We start from the raw sequence: 27,076 nt of genomic DNA on the forward strand, positions 1-27,076 counted from the left end.
CACCCAAAATCCATTGGTGGGCTGCATGCAGCCCCCAGGCTGTATGTTGTGCAGGGCTGAATGAAAGCATCTTAAAGCAATGCTTCTTAAGGTATCTAATGTGGCAGACTGGCAGTTTTCTCCACCCCAGTAGGCCAGGGATGAGTACCATATTTATGCCCATTGGCTACAATTGTTTTTTAAATTTATTGGAATGAATTAATGAAAGTCCCAGTTGGGACTGCTATACAGGGCATCCATTAATGACATGGCCAACCAGTTGAAAGCATATGTGCAAATCACAACCTGCCCCTGAACACTGAGATGATTGAGTTGTTTCAGCAGATTTCTCTGCTTTAGAATATGTGCTGCCTTTCTCTTAAATTATGTCCATTTGTATTGTTTATTGTTTGAATTCCCTCAAAGCTATTGCAAAGTTGCTTCAGTGAAGGAAAGTCTACATATACATGGAGAATGGGAGACTTGTCCTACTGATCAGTATGTCGAATTAAGGGCCCTGTTTCTGCCCAAAGTTGATCAAGGCAGAAGAAAATCCATCATTATGAAACCTCTAGGCAGGGTATAGTAGGGATAAGCAAGATGTGCTTCCTACTTGTAACACCATCAAGTAAAGATAACATCTAAACAAGGAGGTTTGTTTTCCTGAAAATGAGAAGATGGCTATGCTGGTTAGCTACCTGGTGAAGAGTGCACATAACCTATGTGTGAGAAAGCTCACTGCTATCTTTAAGGTTGGAATACAAGGCTCCTTGCATACATTCTTCACTCAGAGCCCTGACAGTAAGTTGACTTTAATTCTCCTATTGCTCTGACATATGCCAGATATTGAACTGACTATAGAATTTTTGAACTTACTCATGAAGAGCATTTGCCAAGAAATGTGATCTCAAAGCCTGACACTTGATCAAGGAGCCCTTACAACAAAATACACCACAAATTGTAAATGCTACAGATCATTGGCAGACTTTTGAAGTACTGAAGACAATAGTATACTCTGATTAGATATTCTTCATCATAACAAGCCACTGCTGTTACGAATACTTAGGCAATGACCATGCCAAATTAGGGTGACTTGATTAAAATGACATTTTAACATTTTAAACATTGGTAGGACTAAATGAGATTGAAACCAGCATTATGGAATCTTAGCACCGTTGAACCAGCCAAAGCAATATCTACAGGCTAGCTGCCACCTTCAATCATGGAGGACAGCCATCATTATAAGTGTATAATTTGGAGAAATTAGAGTTTTCAGAACCCACCCACCCACCCGCTGCTGCCAAAATCTAAATGACTGGAAAAACCTAATGATGATGAAGAATGAGAGCAAATTTGCAGCAGTGCTTTTGTGTTCTATAAGGGCTTTTGTAAATTAATAAGAGCATGAAAACAGACATAAACCCAATGGAAATGTATACATCCTGATTCCAGTTTATTCAGTCAGCATTATAGTTGAGGTCCACACAATACTCTGGCAATTGTACGATCATGTCTCTCCTCCACACCTATATTGTTTCTATACTAGATTGTGACTAATTGTGTATTTCTTACAAAGTATCTTAAGACTGTAGTTGATAACCATTAGTCTTCCTGATAGAACTACAGTTTGTGGCATATGTGAGTAGAAGCAAGAGGCTATTAAGATGATTTAAGTCTGCTGTATACAGGACCTGAGAACCAGTGAGGTATAGTAGTTTGAGTGTTGGGCTGTGACTCTGGAGACTGCTTGAGCCTAAAATCCCACTGGGTGAATTTGAGCAAAGTACACCCTCTCAGCCTCAGAGGATGGCAATGGCAAACCTCCTCTGAAGAAACTTGCCAAGAAAACCTTATGATAGGTTTGTCTTATGGTCACTTAAGTAAAAAATGACTTGGGGGCACACAACAACAACAATATAGGACCCAAGTAAATAATTTTTTCAAACCCCACTTATAGCTTTTCTGACACTGCAGTAAAGTACAGATGTTCTGTGTGTAACATAGTTTCTGGAATCTATTTAGAATGGGCTGGAGATCCCATAAGTGGATTCCTATCCATCAAAAGCTCTCATTGACTGGGGTCATTCTGGGTAATAGTCTTTCTAGCAAAATGCTTTTGGATTTCTGCCTGGACACTTGTGGTAACAACTGAGTTTGAGAACCAAAGTGTTATTTGGTGACTGGATTAGCTGTGATCTCAGTAACCCAGAGTGATCCTTGATCGAGAGAGGGAAGTTGTCATAATTTCTTCCTTCTTCTACAGTGTCATATGCATCCCTTTCAGATTGGCTCTTATGCGATTGGGGGACCCTGTGGAGCAATGTGGAAAGTGGCATAAAGATTGCCCAGGGAAGGGTTTTGTTGTTGTGTGCCTTCAGGTTGTTTCTGACCTAAGGTGAACCTATCATGGGGATTTCTGGGGCTGAGAACGTGTGACTTGCTTGAGGACACCCAGTGGGTTTCCATGGCCAGTCGGGGAATCAAACTATGATCTCCAGAGTCATAGCCCAACATTCAAACCACTACACCACACCAGCTCTTACAGCCTTCCATCAGTAGGAGCCTCTGCTGAATGAGAAGACCTTCTACAGACAGAAGGGCCCTTTACAGATGGGCATGAAAGTACGCGCGGAGCGCGTACTAGGGTTAGAAAGGGGTGGTGCTTCCGCACCCCCTAACCCTAGTGCGCACAAAATGGCAGCGGCCGTTCCGCACGGCCGCCGCCATGAGGACGTCACGACCGCACCGCCTCTATACGGGGCGGCGCGGACGTGACATCCTCGCTCCGCGCCAGGGCGCATAATGCGCCCTTTCTGTGGAGCAGGAAGGAGCTACGTTTCGGAGCTCCTTCCTGGTTTGGATTCGCTGGGTGCAGCCTTCACACGGCTGCGCCCAGCGGACCAAAGGAGAAAGGGGCCAAGCGGCCCCTTTCTCCTCCTCCCTGCCGCCGTGCGGTATCCTTGGGGCTTGAAGCCCCAGGGACACCCCTTTTCAGGCTGCGGGGAAGGGGCCTTTTGCCGCTTCCCCGCAGCCCGAAAAGCGGCGGATCGGGGCCTCAGCGGCTGCCGCTCTGGATACTGAGGCCCCGATACACCGGGGAAAGGGGTGGGTACAGCCCGCCCCAAAGAGGCGGTCTGTAACCCGCCAAGGAAAGGCATATAGGATCCAAGCTCATATCTTTTTTTTACCCTATAATAAATTTAGATGGTTAGATGTTTAGCTCATTTAATATATTTCACAGATTATATGGAGATCATAAATTACATATGTAGACTTAGCCAGGGTTTGTGGAAATGGTCTTAAGCTGTTGTGGTGATGTTGATCACAATGGGCATATTTTTGGAAGTCGCCCCTAAGAGGAAAGGAAGCTGAAAACATTTGTTTATACTGTGTATTCTTTTCATCCCCATTCATGCAGCTGGAGCTAAATGGAATGGCAGGGAACAGTGATTGTCTTTTCACATTAACAACTCAGAAAACTCCTCACACAGGGAGAAATTTGCCTCGGGCCCGAGGTGCTGTGCTGTGGCTACTGTTGTTGATGGGTTCAATCACAGCAATACAAGCATTGTTTCCAGCTGGGTGAGAGACTTAACGAGTTGAGAGATTCATAGCAAGTGCAAGAATATCTGTTCATTTAATTGGTGGTTCTGTCTACTGAAATGATGCCATCTTTTCCCCAACTACTTATTTACTCAGAGAGTTCCTGGATAATAAAAATACAAACAGTAAGTGCTGTTTCCATGTACAAGTATAGAATTAGCCCACAGGGGCATTTGATTGCTTGGTCTATAGTAGCAATCAGCAGCTGCGATGTGTACTCATGGGCTTCTGTCCCCTTGTAGGGTTGCCATCCATGTAAGTGGCAAGGGTGGTCATTGTGCTCTACTCCTAATTGCAATGTTTAAAGGTTTGCTTATTTTGCCTTTTATAGAGAGTGTAAACTGTTCTGTATGCCATCTTAAGCATCAGACCAAACACTTCTGTTTTGGGCTGCTGGCAAGCACCAGCTGTGAGAGTTGAATATGATCTGATGGAGCCATTATCATTTCCTACTTCTTTGTCCAGCAGTTTTTTTTTTCCTGCAGGCCAATATATTTCTTTGGGTGTATGTCTCACCTAAATACCCTAAAGGCACCACAACCTATCTTCTTGTGGCAGTTAAACAGGATCAGTCCTGGTTAGTATGTGGATGGAAGACTACCAATGGATACTAGATGCGATAGGCTACATTTCAGAGGAAGGAACTGGCAAAACTACCTCTTGAGTATTCCTTGCCTAAGAAAACGCTTTCATGGGGTCACCATAAGTCGACAGGCAACTTGAAGGCACACACTCACATGTCTCACTGACTCCATTGAGACTTCCTCTTGAAGAGAAATGTGTATGGTTACAGCCATTCAGTGCTATTTATTTATTTATGCATTTCTTTGTGCATTTTTACGCAGTGTGCATAAGCTTTCAGCCTTAATTGCATAAAGGGTATGCAGCCACAGACTGCATCTTACTTGTGCCAGACATATAGGACTTGTCTGGGATATTATGGATGGGGCAATGTGCTCATGCAAGCTGGCTGATCACTTTCATTGGCAGCTGGAATGGCTTAAAGAGTTGATAGATTTTCTATCTGTGCTTTGTTTATTGCAAAGGATGAGCCTGGCAAGACTTTGACTTGTCTCTCTTCTGAGGAGGCAGAAGATAAACCTAGAGCAAACATCAGTCCCTTCTCTGGGTTTTCAGGAAAACACAAGCCACAGGGCTAGATTTGGATGTCACAGTAAGCCAACCACAGATGCAAATAACATGCTTTATTTACTTACTCCAACCTCTAGTGGGAGTAATCAAGCAGTGCATAATAAGCCATGGTTCCTCTACAAACATGCCTCATTGTGACATCCAGATCAGCTCATTATGTGATATGCTGCCCTTAGAAACTATTACTTTTCTGGAAGGAAACAGTATAATTTCAGCCTGTGTCAGTCTAGCCTTATTTATGTCAAGTGTGCATGTAGAGAAGCAAATTTTGAATAGAGAGGGAATCCACGCTACGTAAAATGCATGTGCTCAGGACATACAGTGGGGTGGACAAGTGTCACTTGTACTATTATCTTTTGCCATTGACTATGCTGGCTAGAGCTGATTAGAGTTTTAAGTGAATAATATTTGGAGGGCTGCATTTGTCCACTCTTGATGTAGCTATGGAAGGCTAGGGGGGCATATTAGCCCCCTAGGAATCTTGAACAATAGCATCTGCCTGCCCAGCCCATAAAAATGCCCCCAAATACCTCTACGAGGTATGGGAATATTTTCACCATGTTTTGGGTTTGAAAAAAGGCCTCTCCTGGGTTTAAATTGTTCCAATGGATGTGCAAAATCTGATGGAAATACACCCCTTGCTCCCTAGTGGACATTTTGGTGCTTTTCAGAGGGCTTTTTCTTTTTTTGGAAAAAAATTGCAAAATTGTTTTTTTAACTCTGGGGGCCCAGGGACCCTCCCCACACGCTAGAGGGCATTTGTAAAAAAAAGTGTTTTTGACCCCTGATGGGCCACAAAAATGGCCCTGGTTTGCAGTTTGCCCACCCTTGATACAGAAGAGTTGGTTTGTGGGAGGAATAGTGGATGAGGAGGAGGAGGACTTGTTTTACTGTATTAAACAGTCATCATGTAAATTTTTGCAATAGGAGAATGAGAATAAAAGTGCTGCTGTGTGAGAGGTTATGTCACTTTGGAGCATGAATGTGTGTTGTAGGCATCTGAGTATCAGGGTTCTTCTTTTGAATGAAGGAATTGATAAGACAGTCAGTATAAGACCATGGCAGAACATAGTATTAGACTTTGTATTAAACTGAAATTAGAAATTGTGGCTGTTTACTAGCCATTATGTCACAGTGTATATATGAGACTATCCAGAAGTCTCATGCCACATCCTCATAGAGTGAATGGTGTTTGTTTTTATTGTTACCTTTATCAAGAGACAGATTTATGGAAAATTTTGATTCTGTGGGTTACTGTTTTTTTCTTTCCCTCTGAATTGTTTTCCAAAGGTTGGGAATTTATACTAAGCAATGAACCAGTGTATACTGACTGCCCAAATAATTGTTATAGATTACCAATATTTTAAGTTCACAAGATGTTTTATGCAACTTGATATACACTTCTTTTTTAGGTTCAGTTTTAGTCAGTTTTATAATGCCAAAAATGGAATTTGAAAATCAGGAAAGAGAAAAAACATCTGGAAAAACTAGGGAACAAAATGGATCATAATGGATTCCCACCTCCACTCCCCACCATTTCTAAACACCAGACCTGGAAAACACAGTTCAAGGCTATGAAATGTTTAGCCCGCCAGATGCTGGATTATAGTGTCCATAGTGACTCTCTATTAGTTGTGCTGCTTAGGGCTGGTTTGAACTGCATTCTAACAACCTCTGGAAGTCTACACAAGCATCAGTCCTGTCCTGAGCAGGACTGAAGCTTTGCTGGGCTGAATAAAATGATTCATTTTATTCATCTTTCCTATATACATGGACTGAGAACAAACCTTCTAGGGAAATAAATATCAAACACACAACACAACACAGAGTCCATTACACATGATAGATTTCAAACAGAAATCTTGTAAATCAGCCATGTTGTCTGGGCATTGATGTGGTGGATTTTCATGTGTAGACTGTATTTGAATATTATAACCCGGTACGGACATTCAGATGATGCTGTAAATCAAGCAGGCTTGCTTTCAGTTACCCCCATGCATTTGGGGCAGATTGGAGAGAAATATGCTCTCACCTAGAGAGCATTGTGGTTTAGTTATTTGAGACTGGAGAGATCAGGGTTCGAATTGCTGCTTGGCCAAGAAAACCCACTGGATGACCTTGGACAAGTCATACACTGGAGCTGAGCAGACATGCAGGATAGCATGGGCTGAGCACATGGTATTTTGGCCCAGGTGCTCACCCGGGTTGGCACAAGGATGGGCGGGTGTTTACACAGCTGTCCCCATGCAGACCCTTACCTTCCTACACCATCATAGGTACCACTTCTCGGTGGGAAGGTAATAGTGTTTTGTGCAGTCATATTGGCCACATGACCACCAGAGCAGTCCTCAGACAATGCTGGTTCTTCGGCTTAGAAACAGAAATGAACACTGCCCCCTACAGTCAGATGCGACTAGACATTCATGTCAAGGGACTACCTTTACCTTTAAAGGCTCTTTACTCCATGATTTTGCTGGATCCACCAGATCCACATCTGCTTTGGCAGGATCAGACCCAATCCTGGCCTCAGGGCTCCAAGGTTTCAGCCTGAACTAGATGATGTGAGGCTTGGGGGGAAGGGCATGAGTCTTTTGGTTTATGTGGACAACCCCTCTCACAGCCTGAGAAGAAGGCAAAAGTAAACACCCTCTGAATAAATCTTGCCAAGGAACCCACCTTAGGATCACTATAAGTCAGAAAGGGCTTTAAGGCACACAACATCAATAATTCTCATCTGACACATTCTCTCTAAATTGCAGGGTCCTAGTTAAGAAGTCATTATTTAGATGGCTTTGAAAAGGTGTTGGGGATTAGATTACAGATGTGAAGGCCTGAAAAAAAAATACCCAAAGAAGGTTTTAATTGTTCCCTGAAGCCATATTTTTATGGAATCATGGGGGAAATTATTATATAATATTTTCTTTGTGAACAATGAATAAAATGTCAACGGCAAAGCATTCAGATACAATGGGCTCTTCTTATCTCTTTGCTTGCCATGTGCAGATTTGAGCTTCTGCAGGTGGCAAGCTTGGTTATTTTAAATGGATGTGCATACACATGGATGCACCAGTGGCTGTACACACATCACACCACCATAGCAAAGAATGGGACTTCAGGCCCCGCCTTTTTGGTTATATACGGGTGTGTGGGTGTGGCTGAAACAGATTCTCCTTGGATAAGAAGGGACGACTGTACTTATTCCCCCATCCCCACTATAAACGTTACTACTTAAAGACATGTAGCAGGTAGAGTTTTATGTAAGTCTGTGTACAGCAGTCTTATTCAAGGTGGATTGGTGTAAGTGTGCAAGCTATTGGCTGCCAGTCTGTGGTGAGTTTCCAGGAAAGAAAGAAACATTTGTAGTCAGTGGACACAAATATGGTACTCCTCCCCCAGTATGTTAGGAGACAACCTACTTCCTCATCACACACCATTAGAGGCAGTGATGTTCATTACCAGCGCATTGTAATTCCTGGTCCTACTTCACTTTTTTCCAATTCCTTTTACAAGAATGAATGTTATATCTGCTGACACTATGAAAGTCTAGAGGAACAGAATAATTTTTGTTTGTTTGTTTTACTAATGTTGATGGCTGTTTTGTTTCTGACTGTTGTTCGATTCTCATAAACTGGCACGATCACAGAGGTTCAAGTATTCATTCAGGACTGTATAGGTTCATTTGTGTGAATGAGATTAAATTTTAAAAAGTAAATTCAGTTTGTTATTATTTTCTAAATAAACTATGTTTTTCACATTCTAAAACATGGTAATTTTATGTCAAACCAGGTTATACATTATATACAGTGGGCCCTTGGTATCCACTGAGGTTTCATTTAATATTTTCAAGCCATGGATAGTTGAATTCATGGATGAAGAATCTATGGACACAGAGGGCTGACCTAGTATGTTTCTAATGTAACAATAACAGGATCAAGGCAGCTTACAACAACAATAGAATACACACAGTTTAAAAATAAATTCCAATTATCCCAACAAAGCAACTTACAGTCAGTAAAGGGTGTTAATTTTCAATTTTTCAGAAAATCCCAATTCCCTCCCCACAAAGCTGGGGAAAATAATTCCTCTCACACACACCCGCCCCATGGCTTCAAAATTTTAGAAATTTACATTTCTAGTTTAGACAAATTCATGCTAGTTGTTGCTAGCTATGTTGGTTTTTTTCCATCTCCAGCATCAAAGGCAGCCTCTCTCCCTCCCTGTATCAGTTGTTGGGGAACAAGATTTGTTGACTCTGTGTCCTCCTTGAGGGCTTTTCGTAGGCATTGGGTTGGCCACTATGAAGAATGGAGTATCGGACTAGATAAGTCCTTGATTTTGAGTGTTATGCTTCTCCTTTTGTTCTTGTGGTTTAAGTATATTCTGAATGGATAGGCTAATAACTGCCTTGTCTTGGTAGATGTTGGTTTAGTCATTTATTTTCCATGATGCAGTAAACATTGATCTGCAAGTTAAGTGCAGAAGACCACTGTAGTAAATATCCCTGGCACTGTCTTGTAAATCAGATGGCTTTTGCTTAATTGAATCCTGCACTTAGATATATGGCTTGTGATAAGGTTCTTTCATAGTGCTTTCTATAACTTTCTCCACTATGTGGAATAGTCACTGTATTAATTTACTGCACAAAGTGCTTCACCTACCTTTTTTCCACTTCCCCTTTGTAAATGAGAAAATCTGTTTGGGAGGAAAACATCTATAAGAAATTCATAAGGACAGCACTCAAAACACCCAGGAGAAAATTATGAAGTAACTGCAAGCAGTTTTAAGAATAATTGCTGATTTAATGGTTCTTTCCTGAGATTTCTCCAGTCACTCTTAATTGAAAATGAGTGGGAAAGAGATACTTTCTAAAATCTGGCAGGAGAGAGAAATCTCGAAATGAGGGCAGAGATTTTAGAATGGAAATCATACCTTCCATTAGAAAAGTTTCAAAATGTCTTTTTATTTAAATAGTTTAGTTAAATAAATGTAATGATGTATAAATAATGTTTAGTGAAACGTAGTTGGTTAATTTCTCCAACTTGGTGTTGGATCATCAGCTGTCAGGGAATGATGGGAGATGTAGCTCCACATACCTACAGGGCAACAGATATGGGGGAAAGCTAGAGTGAACTACTAAAGACATATTGATTGATTAACTGACAGCATTGTTCATAACACTGGTATTCGTAAAAACTACAGATAACAAGGTGTGCGTGTATGAGAGACAGAGAGAGAGAGAGAGAGAGAGAGAGAGAGAGATGTGGTGTAATCTTGTAAGATTGCATCTGTTAAGATCATGACTGTTGCAAGATTTACTCAGGCTGCATCTGCACTGCAGAAACAATCCAGTTTGGCACCTCTTTAACTGCCATGGCACAATGCTGTGGAATTCTGGGATTTGTAGTTGTGGCACCTGAGCTCTCTGACAGTGAAGGCTATTGTCTCACAAAAGTATAGTTCCCAGAAATCCATAGCATTGAGCCAGGGCAGTTAAAGTGGTTTCAAGCTGTATTATTTCTGCAGTGCACATGCTGCCATACTCTGTGTTGACTCTGGAATATTCCCCCCACACACACACACACACAGAATCAAACAGATGCAGTAAAGTTAAGATGCATGATTCAGTAACTGAAACTTCAACTGGGTGATGGCCACAGTTGTTGCATAACATAAAGTTCTTCATTTATGTTTTTAAAAAATTCTTAATTCATCATCATCATCATCATCATCATCATCATCATTTTATTTATGGTCTTTGACCAAAATAAATTGTTAATTCTGCTCTTAGATGAAGAAGCCACAGCAGGATGCACCACCACATTTTCAGCCAAAAATGTGACCTGGAAATGAATGGAGGTCAATATCTGGTTTGTACTTTCTGGATTTTCAGCCAGTTTAGGGGGGCGGGGTTTAGAGGAAGAACTGTTACTGAAGGAGGAACAATTTACCATTCTCAGACATTGTTTATCCTCATTTAAAGAACCTTTCAAATACATTTTAATATTTTTAAAAGATAAAAATAGCTTGGTGCTGTATGCTAATTTATAGGCTGCACAGTTTCCTTCTTCCACCTGATATATTACATCACGAAAGATATACATAAGGACACTCTTTTCCCTTATGGATAAACATATATATTCTCTTCCAAAATTATTTTGAGAAAGTAGGTAGGACTGTATCTTTCTACTTTCTTGATTTGAATTACATATGTTGCCATTGATATGTATAGATTTCCCATTGCATAAAACATCTCATGTCACTTATTTAGGAATAGGTATATAGGAAAGGTTGTTCAATCCTATGTTAACTGTCACATGTGCTCCAAGATGTGTATCTGTATATATCAACTAGCAACATATATTCAGAGAAGTAGTCATGTTAGTCTGTAGGATTATACGAAGGGATCTTGCAGTACCTTTGAGATTGAGATAAAGGTTTATAGCATAATCTTTCATAGACTTAGTCTACTACAGATGGATATGTTCAAAAATTATATTGTAAATGAATAATTAGAAATGTGGATGATATGACATGTAATACTTAACTATATCTGGAGCCATTCATAAACTATTTTACTCGTGAAGTCCATATTAGAGATTATCTTGAAGTGAGAAAATCAGTTTTGTGAACTATGGCTGAGAATCTGCATCAGAGGCAATGATACAAATTTTACGAGGACAGAGCTGTGTTGTTGACATGATTCGCAACCATGTTAGTAAATTGTGATGATGCCGAGTGAGGCATCGTGCAAGATGTCCTGTTGTGCAATGGGTACTCCCCATTTTTCAGTGTGCTCTAATGCAAAATGTGTTCCATAGCAAAGCATCGGGACACGTATCTGGGACTGCACAATAGTCTCTGAACTGTTACTATGTCTGCTCTCCTCCTGAGAATATGAGCATTGTACAACATTGTGCTTCACCTTTACTTGATTGTACATCAATTTACAATGATGTAAAACCTAACCTAACCATATCTATGTATTTGGAGTCTGTCTAAACATTTTTTAAAACCACAAAAAAAGAATTTAGTGGTCTCATGGAGGCTGTCTGCCACTGCTCCTGTGTAGGGGCTACATGATAGAAGTCCTAGTATGTTTCTTGGCTCTTTGTATAGTGTCGGCCTTGGTTGTGTAACCTTCCTTGTTGCCATGCAGTTTCAAATATGTACTATATATCAACTACTTTTGGGAAGCAACAGTTAGGATGCCTTCTTGTACTGAGTTTATCAAGCAGGTCTGTTTGCCTATGATATATTCAGCCTTCCTTCTTTTGCCTTGTTACATGTCCACTAAGGTCCAGGAGCAGATGGTGTAAGCAGGGTCTTCACCTAATGTCTTCTGCCCCTAGTCTTTCTGCATATCTACTCTGGTATTTCTTATCGGCCTTGAAGACAAGCAAAAAAGCAGTTTGAATTTGCTGCTTACCATCCTTCAAATTGAGAGACACTCCTGTTTTCAGGCTAAGTGCTTCTGTGCTTGGATGCAAACACATTCTGTTTAGACTGCCAAAGGATGCGAATGAACTTTACCTTTGCACGCTTAGTAATCAGAACAATTTTGCATGATTGTTTTGCTGCATAATACAACACTGCATAATATCCATTTAATCAGAATGAGGAGTGGAACAACAAGAAATTAATTCACCTTTTGAATTTGTGTCTGCTGTGCTTAGCAGCTGGATACTTACTTTGTTATGCTTGCTTGGAAAAAGTGGTATCTGTTGCCTTACCAATCCATTTTTTCTTGCGTGATCCTGTTTTTGTGACTATGTGACATTTTCTTAATATGTGTTTAGCAAGTGATAATAGTTCTGAGTCATGGCTGAGTGTGCCTGGATGTTGGATTTAGTTTTCCCACAGCAAGACTTCATGGCCTGGTACACTGAAATATGAGTCTGCTTACAGTTTCCATGCTAGGGAACAGAAGAATAATGGACCACAAAACACATTTCACTGCTATTAGCTTTTCAAGCAGATTGAGCTATTCACTAGGAGAAAAAGTGTGCTATGGCAATTATGTTTGTATCTGGTCTTTGCCCACTTGCTGTTTCCAAAAATGAAATAGCCATCTCTTCTCTTCTCTTCCTCCCTTCATCCCTCTTTATCTCTCTCTAGTTTTCCTCCTCTCCTGTCCACATCTCTGTCCTGCGAGTTTATTTTTTTGACCATGGAAATTATCAGCCAAGACTAAGTGAAAATAGCAATTAGTTACATTGTTAGAAAATAAAGGAGTTGTTCTTGATGGATGGAAAACTTGTTAAACATGCTTCATTATGCATCGACAAACTGACTTTGAACTCAGTGATGAAAATGCTAAACAGATTACAAAATGGAATAGAAAAGAGTTATCAATGAAGTTGTCATGCTGCAGATATATTCCAGAAATAACTATCATTATTAATCTATGCTTTATGTACTTACCTTTAATTATTAATCTGTGGTTTGTGTAATTATTTTTAGTGCAATGTTGACATACACAATAGCAGCCACAAAATAGTAGTAGTAGTAGTAGTAAAAAACCAAACCTGAAAGCTGGCAAGGTAATGCAGCATTCAGGACTTAGTCCTTGTAGTAGCTGGCTTGTTATACAACATTATACAGTCAACCCTCCACATTTGCAGCTTTGACTTTTGTGGATTTGATTAATGTGTTTTCTCTAGCAATGTCTAGGTTCTCCTGCACCATTGTTCTGGATGGTGGCCATAGAGTTGTGCTGGAGAATCTAGGGATTCCTAGAGAGGTGTTCTCTCGGGTTAAAAAAAAGGTGTTTGTTTTTTATTTGCATTTTTTCCACATTCATAAGGATCCTGCACTCCTAACCCCAGTGAATATGGAGGGCCCACTGTATATCAAGCTGAGAAGGAAAGATGGAAATATGAGAGAGAAACTCAATCTAGGTCAAGAAGACGTGTTCTATAAAGACCTCTAAGTATGATCTTAGCCTGCAAGAAAAGAGCACTCTGGGCTCCGTTAATGTTTTTCATAGTAAAAAAAAGAAACCCCTCCCTTCTTCGCTTTCAATTAGACAGCCTTTCACTCGTCAGGTTGAATGTTAAAGTGTACAGTTGTAGCTGATCATAAAAATGCATCACGGTTAAAGATTTTTTTTCACTGGGTTTTCTCTTACATTGATGCCCTTATGCACTTATAATGCACTTGGGGAAAGACGAGATCATAAAACTGTAAAATACTGCCTATGTATTAACACCAGCTTATTTATATGCTTGAATACATTTAGAGTGCAGAAGGCGCACTTCATTACATTTTGATGTGTTTACTGTGCCTCTTTTTTCTCCCTCCCTCCCTCCCTCCCTCCCTCCAGGAATTCCAGAAAGGAACTTAATGACATACGATTTGAATTTACTCCAGGCAGAGGTAAGACTTTTAATTGAAATTATGCTTTTATGGTTGCAAATGGTATTTTGGAAATTGATTTCTATTTTATAGTTTTAATATAAATTAGCAGTATGAAATCGCTTGTACTAACCCAATGTTTTATGTTATACTACTTAACCAAAACAAAACTAGTGCCAAGCATGTAAATTTTTAGGGTCATACTTGTGGAGCGTTTGATCCAAGGTGCAGAATTTCTGTACAGAGGCTGCATCCACACTGCAGAAATAATCCAGTTTGACACCACTTTAACCCCGTGGCTCAATGCTGTGGAATTCTGGGAATTGTAGTTTGTTGTGGCACCAGAGCTCTCTGTCAGAGCAGGCTAAATGTCTCACAAAACTACTGTTCCCAGAATTGCATAGCATTGTGCCACAACAGTTAAAGTGATGTGAAACTGGATTATTGCTGCAGTGTAAAGAGAGAGAGGGAGAGAATATACTCTGCCAGACTGATGTGATCCTAATCTAACAAGGCAGTCCTGCTGGTAGCTGACCCAAAAGTTGTGCATCACATCACATATTGTGGCATACCAGTAAGTGATCACTATGTGAAAAGTGTAACTGCAGGCAGAACATAATATACAGGGAAGCCTATAGCGATGATTCTAGTAACAGCCTTTCCCCTGCACACAGCTGGATAGAATAGGCAGTGTTTTCTCACTTCCAACCTCTGCCTGATGCAGATGGCCTTGGTCCCTACTCTCTGGACCCCAAAGGGGCACTCAGTTTGACATAGATGATTTCTCAAAAGGGGAACAGCCGTGAACTAGAGCTCCTGCACTGTGTGAGAAGCTGCTTGCCTGAAAGTGACATTGTGACTTTTCCAGGTGACATAAGGTTTGCTTGTCACACTGGTATTATCTTCTCGAAAGTGGAGTTCATTATTTCAAGAACACCTGCTGTGATGGGAGGGAGGAGTCTGTTAAAAAGTCTTCTGGGACAGTCGGCAGAATCTGTTACGGGAAAGAGGACTGGGAGTTGACATAGACAGGGCTTTGAACTAATTAAGAAAGACAGAATTTTGGATTTGAACAAGGAGAGAGAACTGCCTATAATACTGAGGAGCCTAAAGAAAAGAATATTAGAGTTTATTATATTCTCATACTGTGTTTTAAAAAATCTATTTCTGTTGTTTTAAACCTGTCTCTGGCTGGCTGTCAAGCTTGAATTGGAGTCAAGCCATGCATATCAAACTGAGGAACCCGTATAACAACATTCCCTCAAGTCCACATTTTAAGGGGTCACTCTGAGGCTCAGTAACCCAATCCAGAAAAGGAAAGAATTGAGGGAACAAGGGAAGGTTGAGTGACAGGATTCCTCTAGGTGCTGGAACTGCAGGGCCAACCAGAGAGAAGGTATTTGTCACACCTGCTTGTAAGAAGATGGTTCCACCCTTGTTCATATTATTACAAATGTTATTTTACTGCCTTCTAGAGACTGCCCCATTTAAGTCAGCTACAAAGTTCATAGCAGAAGGTTACATTAGCTGATGAGAGTAGTTTAGGATGTATAGTTTAAATTCAGGCTACCTGTCTTTGACCCATTAATCTGGAGGAGAAATTTAATAATCATTACAGCCCTAGAACACATGGTAAGAGGGTTCTCTTGAGAAGACCAAACTACACAAGCGATGATGATGATGAAAAAAACATGTTATGAGGTCTGCTTCTAGTGGTGGTGCAGTTAGGTAATTTTAGACTCTGGAATTAATGGTGTTATGCACCCCCATCTCCTGCAGTTGTGAAGGACACACAACTAAAATGTCTGTTTTCCTCCCTTTCCAAGCACACAACTTCACAACTGCTTCTACATTCCTGGAATCATAAAGCTGGCAGGAAAGGCAAAACATACTTTGAGCATGTGCACTTTTTATCTTAAAACTCAAATCGCAGAACTGAGTATGAATGCTCCGAAATGGTATCAGTCATAATGACTGGGGAGGGGAAAGGAGAGGGATGGACTAACTTTATCGCACCGGGTTCTCGGCCTGGCCCGGCAGGAAACGGAAACGAGTGGGGGACGGATTTTACCGCACACACCCGTCCCTCACTCGTTCCATTCCCCCTCTCTTCCCTTCTCATTCCGTTCCAGAGGGAACGCTTTTTGAGAACTGTTCAGAACAGTTCTCAAAAATTTCCCCCTCTGGAACGGATTAAGAACGGAAGAGAGGGGGAACGGAACGAATGAGGGATGGGTGCATGCTGTAAAATCTGTCCCCCACTCGTTCCGCATTCGTCCCTGCTCTTTCCGTTCCGTCCTCAGAACGGAATGGAAGGAGCCAATGGTCTTTTTTAATAACGTCTGTTCTCTCCAGAGGTCCTATGCTTCCAACATGAGTTCATCCAGACCTTTTCAGCTGTTGGAGAGCACTTTATTTCTCTGTACATCAGTGGTGTTTGGTGAAGTAACCCTTGTGTGGATAAAACAAACTGAGCTTTTAAAAAATTGGCTACAGTTACAATTGCAAGGGGTGCCCCCACCAGTTACTGTTACATCAACAGTTTTTTAAAAGGTAGCTTTGTGATTCCATTTCTCAAAATTAACTATTTACTTTAATTACTTTTAACCAAAAAATCTTCTGACTACTACAAGCTGCTGGCATTTGTACAAAAACTACTCTGCTTTCCACCTTGTTCCCATCTTAACAGCCACAGGAGAGCCTGAGGTAGCATCACAAGGCAAAGGAATGGCCACGATTTGAAGCATGTGATATACCTCGTCAGCTATCTAGTGAGGCCACACTCTTGTTAACTGCAAAAGTTACTAAAAGTAATGGAAGCTAAGAATTACTCCAAAAAGGGGGTAAGGTGGCTTGAAAAACAAAGGAGTGCAACTGGCAGAACATCTACAGTGAAAAGAGTTATGAGACCATGCTGCAGTTTTCCCCTAAGCAAGCATATAGCTTGCGGGGGGGGGGGGGGGAGTAACACTGTGTGCTGCCATGTTAACATGATCATAATAAGGCAAGATTATATTACAGTACTCCCATCTGAGATTGCTGAGATAGCTTACTTTTTGAAGGGCATCACAGAAAAGGAAAACCACATTGAATTCCAAAATGTACAGCAGCTGTTCATACTAATCATTACATGTAGGCAGTAACACAACCTCTTTTTCCAGGGACAGACAGTTCATTTGCCACTCCCTCTGTTGTAAATGCGATGTAACATTTTATGTCAACCCAACACAATTAGTGGTGTAGAGGTAAATTCTGAAGCATTAAATGTTCGTTATTACAGTCCCAATAACCTTGAGGAGATCCCCAAAAGAAAGGCAGTTATATTGATCCATATCTGAGTCTTTGTGTGTCTTCCCCACCAAAAAAGAGTACCAGTACATAACATAATATTCCAGTTTATTAAACCAGTTGACTGTCATAGAATAGTGAGATGGCAAAGGGGGGGGGGGTTGCAGATCGTTGCATTTTGAGTCCATAAGACCTAGCTCTACTATCCCACTGAGAATAAGTAGATAATTTCCAAGTTACTCCTATGCATTGCTTCAGATTTTGCTTGTAAATGTTTAAAAGTGAGAAGAACTTGTGGAAAGCACCCTCTGTTTCTTTTCTAGTTTACTTTAATTTTGGTTATTATTATCTTATGTTGTGATTCTTACTTTACCTGACAAATACAAAATACCAAATATAATATAGCGAAACAGTTATCTTAAGGCCAGTATTTGAAAATTGGACTATCGTATCCCATCAAATGCTGAGAGCAGGGAAATATGTTAACTTAGCCCCTCAAAGAATATAACATTGGGACCACCTCTTGAATGACATAAGGGAGGCATAACTTAAGTGTTCTTCTCTCATGTCACTACTTTCTCAGACTCAGGGGAGAAAGGTAGAGGAAGGTTTTGGATGATGATCTCAGGGCGTGGGCAGATGAGAGAGGTGTTCCATGAAATATTGGAGTCTTGCACAATCTGAGGCTTTATATGTTAAAACCTGGACTGTGGGTTCTGTCTGGAAGTGCATCAGAAGCCAGTGCAATTGGTTCAGAATAGAAGTGATATGGTCAAACCTTATGGTCCCCATGATTGATTTGGCCTTTGGATTTTGCACTAGCTGCATTTTCTGAACTGTTTTCAGAGGTAATCTTATGTATAGCACACAGCCATAATCTAACCCAGTGGTTAGGTACAGAAGTCATGCTGTAGTGGCTGAAACAAAGGAGCTTTATAGGATTTGTGAAGAATGAAATGAGTAGCCCTGTGGAGCTTTATTGTGTAGAAAATGAGAACTATCAGTGGCAGAGTACATTGTGTTCCTAATGAGAATAGTTTTGGTTTAAGCACATTTTGTTAATGGTGTTCATAGATTAAATATATTTTTTAAACAAACTGCCCTGCCTTACTGATTTTTGTTTTTCCAGTTTTTTCATGACTAATGCATATTCATTTCACATTTTGCACAGACACAGCAGATGGTGTATCTCAAGAGCTGTTCTCTGCAGGCCTGGTTGATGGCCACGATGTAGTTATAGGTAAATTATGTTTCTTTTTGAAATTATGCTGTCACTACAACTCAGTACAGTAAATGAATAAGGGTCCATTCACAACCTCTCTTGTCCTTGGCTCTTTACAAACAGACCCTCTTTAAAAATCTTTCTTTACTGCCATGAGAGAATAGCATGGTCTCTGATATAAACTGGGTATACTTTTTAAACACTTTAATTTGGCTTAACAGATTGTGTGTATGTATTTCTCTTTAGTGCTTCTCTCCCCTCCCCCCCCCCCCCCATTCCTGAGGTTGGTCTTGCTACTCAGTCATATTCAGTTTCACTTTAAAGTGTTTTTTGTATGTGTAGTATTAATATTTGCACATGCACTTCTAACAGTTTGCTTTTCTGTCCACCCATAAATAAGTTCAGAAAGTCATTGATACAGCTGGGTCTTGTACAAGACATCAGCATATCCTTTGGACTTCACCAACTTTGTTCACTTCAATAACCTATGACAAGGGTGGTGGTGGCTTAAGTTTTCATTCATGTTTGTTGTGGCCTTTGCATTTTCTCCACTAATGTGGAGACTAGAGGCTCTCTTGCAAATGAGAGAGAATGCAGATGCCTCTCATCTAAAGACAACAGAGGAAGCCGTGAGGGAGAAAATTCCCAGTGTGATACAAATTGGTTCTGACCCTGGTAGGGAGGTCATGGTTTTGTTTTGATAATGAGTTTATTTGAATCAGGAGGACCTGAAGGGAAAGGGTATATGGTCTTCAGTCCACTCCCTATGTTATAACTGCATTTGCATTAGGTCTTAATTGGGGAGGAGGGGTTAGACAGGGGCAGAAGAGTAGTGTCTTTCTTTTTGTTCCTGTAATGAGATGACATCCACTTACACCTTGCTTTTTAAAAGAAACTGTGTGCAAGGATGGTAATTCAATAGCTGACTCCCTCCTCTCCAAAGGAGTAAGACATAGCCGAAGCAACCTTTGTAATTCAACTTTGGCCCTTTAGCAAACAAAAACAACACAACTCTCAAATATTTATAGAAATTGCATATCTTTAGGTGAAATTAAATACAGTTAAACTGGTCAAAACACATTAATTTAGTACTTATGCCACATCAAATGAGAAAAGCATGGCACATATAGAAATCAGGCAACTTGATTATCATGTACACATCTCAATTTACTGACAGGTCTTCCTACAACCTGCACAAAAATATAAATATTTTTCCTAGGTGTTTTATACATGGAAGGCCACAGCTTTCTCCAAAGGTGTTGGACAACAGCACCTGTTATCCTACAGGCAGCATGGCTGATTGGGGTTATGGGAGTTTTGGTTCTATTCATCGTGAATGTGCCAGGTTGGGGGAGACTAGTATAGAAATAAGTTCAGCTGACCTTATTTTCAGGAAGGAACAGGCTCTATTAGTTCCAGCCCACCTCCACCCCAGTTGAAGGCAGGTGATAAATTGCATGCCACATTTCAGCTGAAGCATGCTGAAATTCATCCTGTACATAATGTGAGTGAAAACAAACCTCTTTCAAGTTCTGTGAAAGCCTTGTACGAGTTGATCTTGCTGTAGAAGTGAAAATTTAGGGGAATGTGGTGGTGAAGGTAGCATTTACCTTTGGCACTTTTAAAAAAACATGTTACATTAGTTGTAGAGGCTTGGGTGTTGGACTAGAAAACCGGAAGATCAGGGTTTGCATTTCCACTCAGCCATGGAAACCCACTGGGTGATCTTGAGCAATTCACATGCTCTCAGCCTAAGAGGATGGCAAAGGCAACCAACCCCCTCTGAACAATTCTTGCCAAGAAAACCATGATAGGTTGTTCTTGGGATCACCAGAAGTCAGAAATGACTTGAAGGCACACAGCAACAACATTAGTTACATATTGAGAAAATCTGGTAATGTATCCCCTAACACACACTGTTACACAGAAGGTCTAGTTGCAGTGCACATAGATTAACATGGTTTTATGATGTTGTTTCTTGAGTAGTGACTGTACTGTCAGTGAGTGCTGCTTCAGTTCTTCAGGAACACTTGAGCTGGCTTGCCTGGGCTTGAGCAAACCATTGCTTGAAGGATGATTGAGATTATAGTATTCCTGGCTGTTTAGGATGTGAGGGAAATACAGTGTCTTGTACATTATTTATGAGCTAGCACTCTTTCTTCATATAAAAATAAAAATCCAACAGTGGTACAAAACACTTGTCAGTTTATTTGCTTGTGTGCATTGCTTCTTTGCTGTCCTCCCTATAACCTAAAATTAAACTGTAAACTTTTCAGGATTGGAACCTATCTTTTGCTTACCATATGCCATAAAGACCAGTTAGACTAATGGCACTAATAAAAAAATAAAATCCAAAATAACCTTTCCTAAAACAAAAGTGTTCATGGGATGAACTCTGAATGAGGTACTGTCACTTTTGATATCTTTTCCAGGGAAGCAAGTCATGTTGAGGAGCAGATCTGCAACATATTTGACTAGAAATTCTCTATGTAGTCAAGACAGTCTGGGAAGAGGCACTGGTAGTTCAGATTAGGTTCTTATCATAGATGTGATGAAGTGATCCCAAGAAATTCTGAGTCTAGTTACACTTGAATCTGCACTCATTTGTACCATGTTCTGGCCGCATTCTGATGCTCTTTATGTCCTAAACTTAACCTGTGAGTACTTTTGGGGTTGAGTGCCAAATTATACATGGCTCAAAATATATGGAATTACAACACGAAAGGGCAGAACTAGATGCACAATTCCTATTTTCTGGCCGAGTATCTCCCTAAGTAAATTGAGGAAGACAAAGAAAGTACGACAGTCATTGACAAACTGAGTATGAAACCCTTGTGCAAAATAATTGTAAGTAGCACTAGACTGAGTTCTCTAATTCCTCTTTTTACCTAAGGAATTTATATGGCTGCTGTACTTTTTGAATTTACTCTGAATCTGTATTCAGAATAATAACGGCTCATGCCTTGGTAAACAAAAGCTGTTAAAAATATTTTACAACATAGAGAGTTGTCAAGACTGGAGTAAAGAGGAATTGTTTGTTAATCTTTATGCAATGTTCTTTTTAAAAAGAAAATCAGAAAATATTAACTGAAACAGCACCACCTTAACATAATTGCTCAGTGGTGTGGAAAGACCACCTGCAGTACTTCATTTGGTTTGGTCAGATGCCTTATGAGTGAACTTGCTTAAAGATACAAAGAATAACTGTTATTTCTTTTGAAAAAATATCCCATGGTGTCTTACTTTTTTGGACTTGGTTTGCTTTTATATGTAAAAGCTGCTTGGTTTACATTATATTAAATGAAAGATCAAAGTGTCTGCATATAGTCTCTCCCTAATTTGCAATGGCATTTGTAGTTAACGCACAAGAGAATATAGCAAAGCTTTTGAAGACTTGCCATTTTTTTACTTTCATCATTTTCTTTGCCAATGTATTCCCCCACCTTAACACACCTCCATCTCTCAATACGTTCATCTGGTTGATTGCTGAACTTTATGTGTAACGTTCAGTCTGGTTTCATAACGTACTGTGAGTCACAAGTTACAGAAAGCTTATGAAAGCATCAGAATAGATTAAAAAGAAGAATCTCCAAAACAACTTGTCAAAGAAAATAGCAAGAAACAAAGAAGCAATTTTCTAATGGTTTCTTCCTACTCTTAGAACTTGGTTACAGGTTGGGTTTATCAGGTTAGAAAACAAAATGGCGCCAACCCAGCATGCAAAGAAGTTTGACTCTCCCTCTGACAGTGAAGCAGAAACAAGACAGTAGTCAAACTCAGATGGGAGAAGGAGTGGCTAGCTGCTGTTCCCCTTCGTCCCTCTCTCTTTTCTCAGTGGCTAGCAAATGTCTGCAGCAATGGCATCACTAAGACTGGCTTCACCCAATGCAGTAACTCATGGTGTCACACCCCCCCCCCCCATTGATCTCCTCCCATTTTGCATTATACAGAATCCTTAGTAATGTTTTTTGTACTAATGTTACTCATAAATTATAATTCCCATATCTCACTGAATGTAATGGCAAAAGTTGTGATATCAACAACTAGTAAAATTAAAATTACACCTTTAAATTACAAAATCATATGCACAGCCTAAATATATTTACATGTACCTTGTTTCATGTGGCTAAAGAGAAATGTTAATTAGATGTGATGCTTTTAAAGAAAATTTTAAAAGAATAAAATATTTTAAAATTAAAATAAAAGTGAACTCTGATTCTGGAGGCCAGGATTTGAATCCATGCTTGGTGATTGACTGCCACTGGGTGAACTTGGGCATATCATATTCCCACTGCTTAGCAAGTAAACTTGGCCTTACATAATATTGTTGATTTATAAGCTTAGAGAAAATGTGCATTGTGTTAATTACCAGTACCATTCATTAATACAGACAGTAAATACCATTCTACTAAATATCACATGGGTTATCATATTCTATCCTAAATTTGGAAGACAGAAATTCTTATTAATATTCAAACTCCGTAGCAGTGAATAGAAGTGCAAGATAAATAAAGATCTTATTTCTTGGTTTTTTGTTTACCAATTCCATCAAAAGGGTTACTGTGAAACTATTTAAATAAAAACTACATTCCACTATGAAGTGTTGTAATTTTTTCATGGGCATTCCTATATGGAAAAAAAATACAGTGAAATACACATTGGTTGCTTCCTTGCATTGCTTCCATGTCAGTATGATTAATGCAATTTGGGTTGTATCCTTTTCCATGATTGTCATACAATTTGCATCATTCTGCTCTTCCTGAATAAAAGCTAGCAGTTATTAACTGTGTACAATGTTGCTTCCTGTGTAGTGTACTCTGTTTTTTCATTCTTTGTTTTCCCCAGTTGCTGCAAATTTACAAAAAATAGTAGATGACCCCAAGGCCTTGAAAACATTAACCTTTAAGCTGGTAAGTAAAGTACTGTTAGCGATAAAATAATGTGAGTGAATAGAAAACTATTATTGGTCTTTTGAGCCAGGTTTTCTTAATTTGAAGTGTTCAGTTAGCCACTTTCCTGCATTGAATGTTGACCTTTTCAACATTTTATTACCATACACAAACTGAAAAGGAAAGTAGAAAACAGCTTAATGGCCCTTTTCTTTAAAAGATATCATTCACTGGAAAGAGTAATCTGCAAGAAACTATCTTAGAGTAGTAAGCTTGTAAAGTCTGGCATATAGCCACAGTTTCAGTAGTCCCTTATGAACTCCTGGAACTACTAATGCTTCAGTGTTTACTGGCTGCCAATGATCAAAACTCTCTGAGTGGGGCCAATGGAACCAGTGGAGCTACAGTAAGTTTATTTCCCATGCCTCTGGCAAAATCTAAAATCTATGTGCATGGCCTTGTCTGGATATAATTGTGTGTTTGGGACTAGTAGAATAATTTGTGAGGTCCAGAGTATAGTAAAATGGCATGCCTGCACTCCCTCTTTTTTAGCTCTTACGTAAGGCATGGCCAGTGTGGAATGGTGGTTTGAATACTGGACTACGATTTTGGCGATCGGGGTTTGATTCCCCACTTGACCATAAAAACCCACAGGGTGACTTTGGGCAAGTCCACTATCTCAGCCTCAGAGGATGACAATGGCAAGCCCCCTCTGAAGAAACCTTGCCAAGAAAACTCTATGACAGGTTTGCCTTAAGTCAGAAATGACTTTAAGGCTCACAACAACAAGAAGGCAGGACTGGTTTACACTGCTTAGCATGATCCCGTCTATGATCTCAAAAATGAGACTGATTTAGGCATACATGGATATAACTAATTCTCTATATTTAGTAACTTCCAAGAGGATAATTCTTCATCTAAGAGGATAATTTTAGGGAGTTTCCCAGAAGACAAGCTTACTGTCCTCTCCTCCTGCATGCAGTTATCTGTACCACCAAAAATCTCTTGGGAGTGGGATGGGGAACCAATCTGAACAAGGTAAGGTGGAGGCTGGAGGGCTACTGGAGAAGGTGGAAATGCCACAGATTGAGTGGCTTTGAGTAAAACCTCCCTCAAAACACATCTACATCCACCAGCATCCTCCTATGCCCCATCCTTCACTGTTCAAGAACAGTGTATATGGTCTGCTATATTTTGGAATGAAAGTTGGGGGACTTATCAAGAAATTCTGGGCTGTGTAGCACTCCCATATACCTTTAGAAGTTTTTTTATTGTTGTTGTTGTTAATATTATTATTATTTTAAAAACCTGCCACAGTTCTAATCATCCACTGTAAAAGCTGTGTAGGTGAAAATGCCAACTGCAGGGCTGCCTTTTTTCAGCTGTACATTTTATAGCAAGAGTAGGAATGAAGTGATTCTTCAGATGTTATTGGATTACATTTCCCACCTGCATTAGCCAGGATAGAAAAAGACGAGGAATGCTGGAAGTTGCAATCTAACAGTCTTTAAAGAGCCAGTAATTATCTTCCTTTTAAAAAAAAAAAGGAACCACCAAGCTGAAGTTATTTTACTGTCCTCAGCAATGCATTTTTTGCACGATTTGTACAGGAATTTTAGATAGATCGCATAGATTCTTTTCTGGTGGAGCCAAGTGACTGAGATCTGTTTAGAGAGCAGTAGAGGGAGGAGCAGGAGTTGTAAAAGATGGATGTGCAAATATGCAGTGTGATGGGATGCCGTTATAGAAAAACCAGACTCAAACAGATCCCATCAGAATACGATAATAGCTGTTTATGACCAAGGTGTATGTTTCAGTGGTGAGCCAGTGAACAACAAATGTAATGTGCAAATATGTTAATATGAATGGCATCCAGGTGATTCAAAATGAATATGGATCCATGAACCATGAAAACAATTACTTGCAGTCCTTTAAGTGAGAGAATTTCCTCGGGTGCTAAAGAAGGTTATGGGGAAACCATCAGAACTGGAGCTTGCAGTCAGTAAACTGCAATATGTTCTAGTTTTAATACTGATTGTGTTATGTGTACTCCAGAGACCTTGGTTTCTATATTTTACACCAAAGGACCCTCATCCTGCTCTTAGAATCTGTGATGTATAAATGAAGTGCCTTTGCATAAAACTTTCATCATCCTTAGTCTTGCTGTTGCTATTATTATTCTGCATGGGGGTTTGAAATAAGGGCAAGCATTGAGCAAGGAAAGGTAAATGGTGTGTTAAGATCTAGATGTAAAATGAAAGCACAACTTGTTTATGAATATGTATGTATATATGTATGAGAAAAAGTCTTTGGGGGGGAAATGGATGACCCACTTATGAAACAGTGTTTGAGATGTATTTCTCCCAAATGGAATGTTGCTGACTACTCTGGATTCTGGAATAATTGGGGAACCCATTAAATAGCATTAAGAAGCACTGGGCATCTAATGCATGCCCCTCCCTGCATGTCCAGTATAAGACATTCTCCCCATATAAGATATCCACGCAGCAGTTTTAATGTAAAGGGTACCAAAAAAGAGCATGTTGGCTGCTGTGATCACTCAGCATCATAACAAAACATTTAGCTTATTTACTGTAATTTATTGATGTAGTTCCTTGAAACATTTTGCCAATAAACGAGCTTCTCATCTTTAAACCATGAAAAGTAACAGAACTATGTGTATGGAAATAACAAAATTGGTTTGCGTCCATTTCAGCTAGATGGATATATGGATTCATGCCTTTTTGAATGTTGTACTATTGCAGAAGGATATTATTTGCCTAGCAATTTCATGTCCAAGGGAGAAAAAAGAACTGGCAGAAACATTTAAGATGAAATTGTTTCTAAAATGGGATTTTAAATAGGAGAGAAAGGAAATACCTTCTGCGAATTGTGTTAGTAGTCTGTGCAAGAATGGCTTAAAATGCACATATTCAAAGAGCAATTAGGACATGTTAACACTCAGGGGAGCATTGACACTGGGTAGTTAATTGCAGAAGTGCTAAATTTACATTCTTGACAAACGTATCAGTCTCTGTTGTTTAAAGTGTTGGACAACTGGCTTATTTTTCACAAGGCTGGCCTGCCCTAAATAGAGCGAGGGGGATGTGTGTGTCTCAAGCTGTTGGTTTAATTAGTGATATTGATTCAAAGATCTGTCTTCTTGATAAAATAAATGTGAAGTTCAGTTAATGAAGGTCAGCTACATTAACACAGTTGTATCCACCAGGAAATTGGCTAAGACAGGCTTAGGGTACATATGTGGGTCTAATGTGGCAGGTTAAAGATACAATCTTCTGGATTAACTTTTTCTTTTTAAAAAAACCAGTTATATACTTAAACTAGTAAAACTTCCATAAAACAATACATCACTCTCTCTTTTAACAAGTAGCATATTGCTGTCAGTTACCCATATGAATGTCATGATTTGGAACACACACGGACCTCACTCTGTTTGTGCACACATGGGATTTAATTTCCTTCTCCCAGAAGAAAAGCAATTGTGTGCAAAGCGAGGAGGTACTGCCCCACAATTATCAGTTAGGAGCAGTGAACAGTTTAGGAACAATCTAAATTGGTGCTACTCAAA

The 27,076-nt window shown here is 39.8% G+C and overlaps 1 protein-coding gene across 2 annotated transcripts in view; it reads left to right on the forward strand.

Annotated features, from left to right (window-relative positions):
- STK39 (serine/threonine kinase 39) overlaps positions 1-27,076 on the forward strand; it is a 157,909-nt gene that overhangs the window by 128,547 nt on the left and 2,286 nt on the right. For both annotated transcript variants that reach the window (XM_089519815.1, XM_089519816.1), the window contains exons 15-17: positions 14,057-14,109; positions 18,548-18,616; positions 23,444-23,508. In XM_089519815.1, the coding sequence (XP_089375941.1) occupies positions 14,057-14,109; positions 18,548-18,616; positions 23,444-23,508 (187 nt within the window). The remainder of the gene's footprint in view (positions 1-14,056; positions 14,110-18,547; positions 18,617-23,443; positions 23,509-27,076) is intronic.

This window comes from Sceloporus occidentalis, unplaced genomic scaffold, assembly GCF_023333645.1.
Source record: "Sceloporus occidentalis isolate IW3139 unplaced genomic scaffold, rSceOcc1.0.p SCAF_4, whole genome shotgun sequence".
Classification (NCBI taxonomy): domain Eukaryota; kingdom Metazoa; phylum Chordata; class Lepidosauria; order Squamata; family Phrynosomatidae; genus Sceloporus; species Sceloporus occidentalis.